The following is a 12,280-nucleotide window of genomic DNA, read 5'->3' on the forward strand; positions in this document are numbered from 1 at the left end:
TGGCAGTGGCAGCTCCAGCCTTAGTGGAGATGCCACCATCAGCTCATACAAGGTGTGGGGAGGGTAGAGGTAGTGAGGAGCAGGTGAAGGGCACAGTGACTATGACTCTGACTCAGATCCCAGGCTGGGGCTAGGGCTGGAGTTGAGCCACAGCAACTGCCTGCCCCCACCTTGTACTTAAGCAGCTTTATTCTCCATGCTGAATAGAGTGGGGTGGCGGGGGGGGAACCTCATGTTTTTCACTTCAATAATTAAACCAGAATCCTCAGTCTTTTCGCTATTTAGTACTCATGTACTTGCAGAATGCTACAGGGTTTTTTTATTTCTAATAGGGAAAGGCAGTAGGTAAGGCATGATGGCACCTTAGAAATAAACAGGTTCAGAGAGGCATGAGCTTTCATAAGCAGGAGCCTATTTTGTCAGATGCCGTCAGGGAGAGTTAAGCGCCTAAACGTGATTTTTGTCTTTCCATTTTTTGTGAAAATATTTAATGTTTATGGTTCATATTTTATGTTAAAACAATAAACATAGATACTGGTTCTTAAGCTGTTTCACACTGTAACAGACTTAGTGTACTGTATATTTATTTTAACAGGACCACGATATGCTGTACAAATAGGGGACAAAATGATTGATTATAATGAAGAATTTCGTCTGTTTCTTTCAACACGAAATCCAAACCCCTTAATTCCACCTGATGCAGCTTCTATTGTTGCTGAAATTAACTTTACTACAACGAGAAGTGGTTTAAGAGGACAGGTAGGCATTCAACTTCTGACAATAAAATAATAATAATTACCTTGAACTTGGCCAGATTAATCTGATGCACCCTCACCTTTCAAATACAGACCTTGTCCCATTAACAGAATATGTCTCTAAATGGCCATGGCCTATGAAGGGTATTTGGTTATATTCCAGCACAAACAAATGGACACACAACTTAAACAATGAAATCTTTATTGAAATTAATTTTATAAATCTTGTTTATTTGTTTATTACTCTGGAACCAAATTATAGTTTGGTGGGAATAAGAAAATTCATCCTAAATCTACTGAAGTAATTAATTTTTTTTCCTTTGCTTCAACTGGGTCAGATAAAACTCTAAAATTACTATTTTCCTTCACAGCTGCATTTATGGTACAATTGAATTTTTATCCAATGGTTTTCTGACCTAGTCAATCAGTATTTTTCATACCAAAATATCTTCTTTTGTAGACAAGGATGTCTTTTATGTCTTACTCCCACCAAGATGTACTGGGTTTTTGATTTAGGGGTGAAAAACAGATATAAGCGAATATTTAGAGAATGAGACATTTAGGGGAAAGCCTTCACCACCTTAAACTAATTTCACAATGAATAGTATTTTCAAACTAACAAAGATCTAGAATAAAATGAAAGTATTATACTAAGTAAAAATAATAAAAATCAAATGTCAAGCTGCAGTGTGACCTACCTCTGTTTGAGAAAGGAAGATCACTGAGTAGAATTAGCAGGTGAACCAGCTCCCTTTTTAGGTGGAAATGACAAGAGATTTAGCATAAAGTTCTTGGACTGTACTTAGTTGCCATTATGTGTCACTGAATGTATTTATTGTAGCCTTTCAGCCTTTAGTAAATGTACATCCACTTAAACACAGCAAAATTAGATTTAAAAAATAAAACAGAGATTCTAGTTGTCAAATGTATGTTAAAATATTGACTAATAAATATTGCTAAAATTGTTGCTTATAGGCTCTTGACGTTAGTATTCTTCACCCTCTCTTGAATATATTACTTTCTTTTTAGCTTTTAGCTTTAACTATCCAGCATGAAAAACCAGATTTGGAAGAACAGAAGACAAAACTACTGCAACATGAAGAGGATAAGAAGATACAGTTAGCTAAACTTGAGGAATCCCTTTTGGAGGTACAATAAATATGTCCTGCGCTTGTCAAATTAATAGGGTGGGGTTCATATTGCTATCTGTTTTAATGTAAGATGTTAATTGCTGATAGTAAAAAAAAAAAAAAAGTTATTTAAAAATTTATATTCTGGTGAGATAAGATAAAACAAAATTATTAGCCTCATTGAGTTTCTGGAGAGGTGTGTTCAGGATATGTGTAATCTTAGGCCCAAATCCAATTCTTCTTTAGATACCCATTCCCATTCCTGTTGGTGTTTTTGCATGTAAAAGTTACATTGTATTTAAAAGAGGCAGACAAGGTTCTTCGGGTGAATCTGATATCTTTTATTAGACCAACTTAAGTTGTTGGAAAACATTTTCTTAGCAAGCTTTTGGGTTTAAAAACCCTTTGTCAGGCTGAGGAAGCATCTACAGTTGGTGTGTGCTCTTCCTGGATGGTAAAATGTATAGATAGCAGTGGAGTAGGTCTTAAATTATTAAAATTAAGCCTCTTTTGGTATTCTACTATCAATTAGTTAGGACAAGGTCCAGAAAGGTGCTGTAGGTGCCAACATCTTAGAGAAAATGCATCTCTGATTCTAGTAGGAAGATTCAAGGAAACGGAGCTAGTTGTGTTAGCTCCCCACACAGTGAAATGTAAGAGTTAGTTTTTTCTGACAGGTGACTTAAGGATGCCCATATATTAATTCACACTCCTCTCTGGAACTTGGGTACCTGGCCAAGACCTGTACATTAAGCTCCTCTATCCACTTGGGATCCAGAGCAGTAGTCTTTTCTATGGATAGTCATCTAACTGATCAGCAGTAACAGGGGTGGCCATCTTCTGCATAGTAGGGTTATAGTATTAAAACACTCATCTGGGAAGTAGTTGATCTAAAGTATAAACCTTCCTGTCTTGGGGCAGTGCAAGGCCACATCTCCTACTTTTAGGAAAGTGTACTAATTTCCAGGCTTATGAATTAGTTTGGATGGGACACTCTCTGTACCTCCTGTTGAAAGAGGGGAGTTAAGAAGCTAAAATATTAAGTATCAAGAGGTCAAAAGGAGAACAAGCAAGAGGGAACCTGAATTTGTATCCTAGTGATTAAGGGAGTCCTGGGTTAGTTGCTGCTCTCAGCATTGTTCTTGAAGCTTATATAAGACAACTATTTTACTAAAAACAAAACAAAAACCAACAAAACCCTCTGGCAGTAGGGACGGGAACTAAGGACTCCCCCTTGCACGGGTGTGACCTTCTTCACTGAGCTAAAGAGTCAGTTCCCCTCTTGCTTGCTTACCCTCTGGTCTCAAGACTCCTGCATTCTTGACTGCCCAGAAGCCTACCTTCAGTAGGAGGGAGGAGGATGACATTATTGACCTGCTTCAGTCATATTGGTTTGTGAGATTTTTAATGCATGCCATGCAACAATTAAACGCTATGGGCCCTTCAGTTGTGGCACTTCCCCCAGTGGTGTTCCTTCATTTTGCTTTGAATAGCTATTGGATAAAATAGATGATACTTGCTGGAGCAGAAGCAAGAGACGGAGCTAAAGCCCAGCCCTTCCATGTCAGAGTACATCTCACTGAACCACAATTCCTCTATTGCTATCTTTCTCATACCCATAACTTTCTCTCTGTGCTGCCTAGTGACCCAGCTTCAGCATAAGGGGTGGAAAGTGATTTTTGCTGCAAAGCCCATGATCTAGTCATTAGGGCTCTTTCCTGGGAAGTGGAAAATATCAAACCCTTCTGGGTGAGAGAGCCTAGAACCTGGGTCTCCTATTCCTTGGGCTAGTGCCCTAACTACTAAGCTACTTGGCTAAATGGTGGGAAGGCTGCCCTTCTCATCCATTTTTTTGTGACTTGCATGTAGTTATGTGTTTCCTACTATGGTGGGCAAGATCTAAAGTCTGTACAATTGGCCAAAAGTCTGCTTTCATGTAACTTTTGCCATGTAGATGCTATTTTCCCATCTAAAAATAGGGTTGGATTTGGGCCTATGCTCTTGACATGGCAGCCTGAGAAGATGGCATGTTCAGAAGAGCAGTATTATAATTTTCATTGATTTGATTAGCTCTGACTCCATGATCCACTTGAAGAGGTCACACACTTGAAGCGGACAGAACAGTTAACTTTCAGGAACTGGATTTTCAGGGTCCTGTGCTGTTGTGGACTTTGAGTTGTGAGGGAACTGGGGGAGAGTTCAGACACGTTATTCCACTGTACTCTTGTATACAGGGAGGTGTAGGGTGCGTGTATGGCTCTGACAGATGCCAGTAGACAAAAAGAATCCATTCTTGTGTATGTGGGAATATGTTCACAGACAGCAGGACCCATGTTGACCTCAATTTTTTGGAGAACCACAGTTACTGTGGGCTAATTAACCACTTTTCATTTTTAGTATAGCTGATAATATAACTTATTCTAAACAAATTGCTTGTCTTTTATAATGTGTGAATATATTAAACAGTTTCTGTCTAGTTAATATTTTATCATTTTACCATGGGTCATGCTTTCCTTTCCTTTTTCATGTCCTTGTGACAAGGTATTTTGCAGAGCTTGTAGTTTCGTTGGAATCTGACTGGATGCACTGTGAGTGCTTCTCCTATGGCCTCGTGTTATATGTACCCACAGCCTTGGTGTAGTAATATTTACTGGATCCGATACATTTTTATTCTCTCTGTTTTCACCCATAAAGGTTTTGGGACAAATTCTGAGTCCTGTAGGCCCAGTGATAAATACTGACTTCACCTGGATTTCCTTTGTGGGAGCAGGGAGTTTGAAATCTGTCTTAAGGACTTTTTATAGTCTTGCTCAATATGGGCCATTAAAGTCACAGGGAAACTTTCATTTGATTTTAATAGGCATTGGATGGGCATTTTAGGTTTGATTCTGCACCATTAAGTCAATAAGATCTTTGTTACTGGAATTGGGCTGTACTTGCATTGCCTTTATGCTTTGCTACTGCAATTACATTCCAAAATTCTTCATATTTTGATGTATTATAAGAGCTGATGATAGATTTGAGGAGGGGCTCCTCATTTACTTTTTCGTGAAAATAATTCTGCTAGGAAAATGTTTTAAGGAGAAGGAAGATTGTATTTTACAATGCAATTTGAAAAAAAAAAATTAAAAATGCTTCTAGATAAGGAACAGAACCTATTACTCATTTGTTTTTTTTAAATAGAGTGCCATTAGATGCAGTCAGCCTTTTAAAAAAGCATGGGAAAGGAAAGCATTGATAAGTTGGCTATGTCCTTGCAAGTCAGCAGTATTTCTTATTCAGACTTTCTGCTGCAGCAACCACTGACATAATTAATGTAGTTGCAGGCACATTATAAGCCATCTGTTGTAATTTTAGAAGGGCAGGTAAAACCTTAGAGCAAGGGTATCAAACTTGTTTGGAGTTGAGGGCTGAATTTTACTTTCAGTTCAAGACCATGAATAAAAGTTAGCTGGCCAGTGGCATATTTTGCAGTCATGTCTGACTTGAGAGTGCCAGAGCTTGATAGAGTGCCAAACCCTCCTATTGTCCATTTACTTACATTTTTATATATTCTCCCAAGGGCTATTCTTACTCCTCTCCTGCTTGGTTTTGTTCATTTCCTATCTTATTCCCATCGTGTGCCATTCTATGTGAAGCCACTCCATATTCTCAGTCTCCCTTTCCCACTACTCTCCTGGGGGGGATTCCCCCATCCCTTGGGGATTTGTTTTTCTTTTCTATTTTCTGTTTTCCTCACATTCCTTCTTCACCCTCAGGAGTTATTCCATTTTTCATCTTGGTGTACAAAGCTTTATGAGCAAGATCCATTTGTTTGTTGCCATGAGCAAGTATTCTGTGTATCGTGGTTCTATTATCACATTCATCCATAGCTAATGACCCCCAACCATGATAGCTGTAATATTATAATCTCTCAGTAGCTTCCAACCTTAGTGAGTACTGTAAATTTTGTCTAATAAAACTAAATCACATGCACATGTCCTGAATATTAGAGAAGGACAAGATCTGCAGATAAGCCAGAGCTAAGGGATTCCCATGAGTCCCATTATGCTCTTCTGGATTGCTTTACACAGAGTAACCACACATCTTGCAGGGAAGAGGCCACATGGAAAAATCACCATTTTGATCCATACTTGCTGGGGCTCCCCTTTTGCGTCTGAGCTCTGCTGCAGTCTTCATGGGAGATCCTGCCCCTTCCCCAGCCAGGTTTAGACCGCACCTTCAGCCTGATCCCTGGCCCTTTTGGACAGCCCGGCCTCTTATTTGGTCAGAGCATAGGGGTTGCTCATTAGTCCCAGCCCTGTCAGCTGCCTGCCCTTTAGCTGCTACATGCACAGCATGTAGTCACTCCCCAGGACAGAATTACTGGCTGTTGCCCCAGGCTACAAGGACCCTTCTCTTAAAGGGTCCTTGCCGATTCTGCTGGCTTCATAGTCCTCTCCCAGTAACAGGGCAAGGGTTCCCTGTTACATTATATGTTTCCTCTTGCTCCATTATCTGAGCACTTCATAAGAGCTTTGTGATATAGGGAATTACTGTTGCTTTTACTGCTCGTGTACCTCCCAAATTGGATGTACTGTAGTGAAGAGGCTGCAGCAGCTACTATGAAAACCTCAGTTTCGAGTGTGTATATTTCCAGGTTTGGAGTGTGTGAATGGAAGCAGGTGTGGGGAGCATGTTTGAGCATGTCCTAGTTGGGGCAGGCTACAGTGTAGACCTGCCATAAGTAACTTGCTTAAGGTTACACAGGAAGTCTCTGGCAGAACAGGGGGTTGAACTTGTATCTCTCAAGTCCCATCCTAGCAACATAAACATTGGGCCAGTGGTTCTCAACAGTTTTTAGACTGAAGACACCCCTCAAAAATGCCAGCCCTTAGCTTTCTATCATTTTTTGCATATAGAAACACAATAAATTAATTCTTTTATTGTAAAAAAAACCTCAGAAAGATCACAGTAGGTCAGAATATTTTTGACACTGTAGATTCCTGTTTGAAATCTCTAGTTTTATATTGTGAATCATGTGTAGGCATTTGCAGGAGCATAGGTACACCCAATCAAAATCCCCAGCTTTGGGTATGATCAACATTCAGTGTTTCTGAGGAAGGCAAACCCTTCCACCCCTGACAGATACAGCAGCAGGAGGGGAAAGATATTCCTTCCCAGCCCCATGTAGCAACCAGCAAAGCCTAGAAGCATAGCATGTACTCACAGCATAGTAAAGGTACAGTTACGCTTAGCTCATCCCTGACCAATGCTCATCCCTGACCAATACTTATCCAGTCTCTTCTTGAACACTTCCAATGATGGAGATTCAACAGCTTCCCCAGGTAGCCCATTCCCTTGCCTTACTGTTCTAACAGTGAAGCTGTTTTTCCTGCAACTTCAAGCCATTGGTCCATGTCTTGATCTCTGCAGTAAAAGAGAAAAAGGTGTTTCCCCTCTTTTTTTATGGCAGCCCTTCAGACATTTGAAGACTGCTGTTATATTCCCTTTTAATCCCCTTCCTGCAAGCTGAACATGCCTATTTCTTCCAACCTCTCCTTGTATGCCTAGCCTTCCAAGACTTTTGACATTTTTGTCACCCACCTCTGGACCATCTCTAATTTTTCCACGTCCTCTTTAAAATATGGAGCTCAAAACAGCACACAGTCTTAAACATGTAAAGAGGTACTATTATCTCCTATGTCTTGCATCTACTGGCTGCATGAATACAACTTGAAACTCCATTCACCTTTTGTGCAGCTGTGTCACACTATAGATTCATATTCAGTCTGTGCCAAGACTCCCTGACCCTTCTCCTTAGTGCTGTCATCCAGCCAATTGATATCCATTTTGTATTTGAGATTTTGCTTATTCCTTCTGAGTTGTAGCACCTTGACTTTGTCAGCATTGATCTTCATCCTGTTGGCTTCAGTCCCTCTGAATTGCACTCCTGTCCTCAAGTGTGTTTGCAGTTCTTCCCAATTTTGTCATCTGCAAATTTGCTCAAGACACTCTCGATTCCAGCATTCAGTATGGTAATAGACATGGGCTAGGGACAGACATTACACATAAACTGGTTTAAGTGATCAGAAACTGGTTTAAACCTGTAACAGAACAGATGTTCAGTGCACATAAACCAGCTGGAAAATGTCTGAAACTGGTTTGAGATACTATGTTCAACTAGGTTTATCAGACATAACTGATTTGGGTCAAACTGGTTTATGCAATGTCTGTCCCAGACCCCTTGCTGGTTTATGATAAGTCAGACTCCCCCAGCTTCCTGGCATGCTCCCTGAGGTGGGCGGGGCTCTCTGCTCCACAAAAGGGCCAGCCCCTCCTCTCTGCTCCCCGGTTGCCGATCCCTCAGGAATTGTAGGCTGCCCACTCCCCTTCCCCTCACCACTCCCTGCTAAGCAGGAATTGCCCCCTCTCCTCTGCCTTGTGGAGAGGTGTCTGTGTCTTAGCTAGCAGGCCACATGCTGGCTACAGTCCTTGCTGAATCAACAGGTAGAATCAATAGGCAGAATCAACAGGTAGCTGGTAATGTCCCTCTGCTGTTTTCTTAATGAAGTGATAAACACTGAGTTAGGGGTGATGAGCACTGTTATCAATTCACTGCTGGGCTGGTCAGAGCATCCTGCCAGAGTCTGGCCATGCCCCCCTCAGCTCAGTTCTATTCAAGGGAAGTGTGTGTGTGGGGCGGGGGGGGGGGGGTGCTGTAGCACCCCTTGGCTTCTAGCCTGAGTCACTGCAGGCACGTGCCTGCATTTTTGGGTGTCTGTGCAGTTACAAAGTGATTTAACCTAGCCGTGTTAGACTCATCTGCAAAAATTGAATCAATTCAGTCTCAGGCTTTTCAAATGTCTAGCCATGGTGACCAGGACTGTGGGACTACACTTGAAAACTCTTGCCATTCTAACATGGATCCATTTGTAACTTGCTTTGTGGCTATGGAACCAATTGTCTATCTGCCTTGTAGTAGTTCTGTTTAGCTCACATTTCTCCCATTTGTTTCTGTGAGGGTCACGTGGGACTTTGTTAAAAGCTTTACTGAAGTCCAGAGGCAGACAAGGTTCTTTGGACAGATGTGATATCTTTTATTAGACCAATTAAATAGTTGGAAATTGTTCTTTCAAGCTTTTGGGCACAAACATATTTCTTCAGGCATAAAGAGAGTCTGGTGGAGTTTTGTGTACTCTCCTGGGTAGAATAGAAGCCAGTATGCAAAATGCAGGTGTGTGAAAATGCATATGCATGTCAGTGAGGAGCAGAGGAAATGGGAGGCAATATGTGAGACAGGTAGGTGGTTATGGGGGAAGGAGGAATGTAAAACTGGTGTTGGAATGTAGCTGGTGAAATGCAGACAGGTTACCTGGGATTGCTGAAGTCCAGATACACTACATCTATTTCATGTCCTTCTTCTACCCAACTAATTTTCTTGTTAAAAAAGGAGATCAAGTTTGGCATGATTTGTTCACAGTAAATCCATGCTTGCTGCTTGTGATTAGCCTTTTTTTAACTCCGAATGCTTGCAAATAGATTTCCTTATGATATGCTATCGTAACATAACACATGTTGAGGTGAGGCTAACTGAATAGTGTCAAGCATGGTCTTCCTTTTTGCCTTATTTTTTTTTTTTTTTTTTTTTAGAGAGAGACATTATATTGGTCCTTTTTCAGTCTTCAGGTACCTTGTCTATCTCCCATGGCTTTGTAAATATTGTTGTCAAGGGTTCTGAGATCTCCTCCATCAGTTCCTTCAATGCCACGGAATGAAGTTCATCAGGCCCTGCTGACCTGAAATCATTTAGACCCATCAAAAGTTCTTTGACTTTCTTTTGTTATCTCATCCCTCAGGTTATCCCCTTCCTAATCCAAATAATCCATACTAGCTGTCTGGCTGCATCTTAATTTTTCGTGATGACTGAGGCAAAGTAGCTGTTGAGTAGCTCTGCCTTTGCATCTTCTGTTAAGACTTCTCCTTGTCTATTTAACAATGGGCCCACAGCTTCCTCAGTTGTTCTTTTCTTGCCAACATAAAAGATTAAGAAAAAAGATCATTAAGGAAGCAGGATTTGAGATTCAGGATTCAAGATTGAAGTATGCTATTCTGGGTCTGCTTAAGGCCATCAGTGTCATAGCCTTCTTAGAAAAAGAAATGGTGAATCTTTCAGAGGGGCAGCTTTTTTTCACAAATAACCCATTGAGGAATTTCAAGACTGTCTTGTAGTGCCTTGCTTGATACTATTTGCTTTGCCAATCACTATGCCATGTTTTAAATCATTTTATAATTTTATCTAATCGCCAGGAATTCTTACTTCCAAGGAAGACGTCCCTTTATATTAGGAATAGAGTGCAATATTTGGCTGGGTGAGTGAGTCACTTTTTTGCCAAGAGATCTTAGACAGAAGATAGCCATTCAAAGTATATTATAAAAAGTTTAAGGAAAATGTAGCCTTTCACCTACATAAAGAGAAATGTGTGTAAACCCCCAAACAAATTGTTGCTGCTGCTTCCCATACTACTTCTAGACCTATCAGAGGAAGGATTTTTTTCTTATTGAAACTTCTAGACCACAAATCCTAAAAAGGTCAAGGAGAACTCTGAAATTACTTAGGATCAATTACTGGTAACATACCCCATTAGGCAGCAATATCCACATTCTCAAGGGACTTGGGCACAGTCAGCATCAGATAAGTGGTAGCATTATGACAAATTCTGAGATGTCACTGACAACAGCCTGGGCAAAAAGAGCATTGGATTTAGCAGAAGTGAGCAAGTTTGTGGTTCCCAGTGTTAATTTCATCAAGGGTTATGAAGTCAGTTTTTGATCCTTTACAAAAAAATCTCTTTGGTAGGAAGGTGCTATAGTGATAGTCCTGAAGTAAACTTATAGCAACTTTGCTCTTAAGCAGAGATGGGTTTATTTGTTTCTTTCCAGACTGTAACTGTCTTCCACAAGTCTGTTCCTTACTGCGTGGTAATTATGACCAGTAGATGGACTGAGGAAAACATTACTTCTGGAAAGAAATCATTTAGTAATTATTTTTCTAGAGACTCGTGCTAAAGTCAACCATTCTGTGTTTCATACTAGATTAATCTGAAAGGAAGGTACTTGCCCAGGAAAATTCCGAAAATTCCAAAACACTCACAGGGACTCTAAAGGGAAGCTGTCACTGCAAATTGAAATACTCTTATTTGCGTATAAGTAATACCTGCAAGCAGGAGTGAAAAACAGTAAATGATATAGAGTAATGACACTAGAGTTTCTTTAGCTAGGGAATTATATTCTGTGTGACTAGGTATAAGCTTCCAAGGAATCTTCCAGACTATAAAAGAATGACAAGTGCAGATTAAAATGATGAAAGGAAGGCGAGTAAACTAGAAAGATCTCCTGGACCTTGAGGCTTTTTGAAAGGAATACATAAACGTCTTACATTGCATAAGGCAATCATTTCCTGAAAGTCCATTGAATACTAGCAACTAAGAACTGGGCATTCAGGAATTTTTGTATTTAGTTCATCTTTTATGTAGATTAGTTTGTTTGTTTTTCTGGGCAGGGCTGTACTAACGTAATGTTTCAGTTTTAACACTTATCCTATTATTCTTTATATCCATTCCAAGGCTGACAAATATATTACAGACACTGGGGAGGGTAAAAGTAACTTCTGTCTTCTCAAGACAAATTCTTTTATTGGGGGTTCCAACTTCATATTGTATACTGACACTGTCTCCCATGATGTTCTCGTTAACAAGCTAAGGCACTGCAGGCTATATGAAAGTCCTGTAAGGTGAATACATAGCTGGTTGGAAATTGTATTCAATGAATAGTACTCAATGAATGGCTCAATGTCTAGGAGGTGTCAAGGAGGTGTCAAATGTCTAGGAGGTGTCAAGTGGCGTTCCTTAGGGGTCTGTCCTGGGTTTTGTATTATTTACTGTCTTTATTAATGATTTGGATGGTGAGATGGAGTGCACACTTAGAAAATTTACAGACAACACCAAGTTGGGTAGAGTTGAAGACACTGGAGGATAGGGCTAGGATCCAGAAAGACCTAGACATACTGGAGAAATGGTCTGAAGTCAATTGAATAAAATTCAGCAAGGACAAGTGCAAAGTTCTGCACTTGGGATGGAATAATTGAATGCACAAATACAGACTGGGGAATGACTGGATAGGCTTCAGTACTGCAGAGAAGGACCTGGGAGTTGCAGTAGAGCATAAGCTGAATTTGAGCCAGCAGTGGGTGCGTCTTCGCATTTATTAATTCACTGTAGTAACTGCACATTTAGTACTTGGATAGCAGCCAGCTTCTAGGTTTTTACAAACTCTAACTGCACGGTAGCCTAATACTACTTTGCAGTAGCCTATTAGTGTGGGTTTTGCCTGGCACACTACTGCACAGTTAGCATC

At 40.4% G+C, this 12,280-nt stretch overlaps 1 protein-coding gene across 1 annotated transcript in view; it reads left to right on the top strand.

The window, feature by feature from the left end:
* DYNC2H1 (dynein cytoplasmic 2 heavy chain 1) overlaps nucleotides 1-12,280 on the top strand; it is a 430,803-nt gene that overhangs the window by 138,985 nt on the left and 279,538 nt on the right. Inside the window, 2 exon segments of the mRNA XM_014517608.2 lie at nucleotides 596-759; nucleotides 1,785-1,904. Coding sequence (XP_014373094.1) covers nucleotides 596-759; nucleotides 1,785-1,904 — 284 coding nt within the window.

This window comes from Alligator sinensis, unplaced genomic scaffold, assembly GCF_000455745.1.
Source record: "Alligator sinensis unplaced genomic scaffold, ASM45574v1 scaffold802_1, whole genome shotgun sequence".
Taxonomy (NCBI): Eukaryota; Metazoa; Chordata; order Crocodylia; family Alligatoridae; genus Alligator; species Alligator sinensis.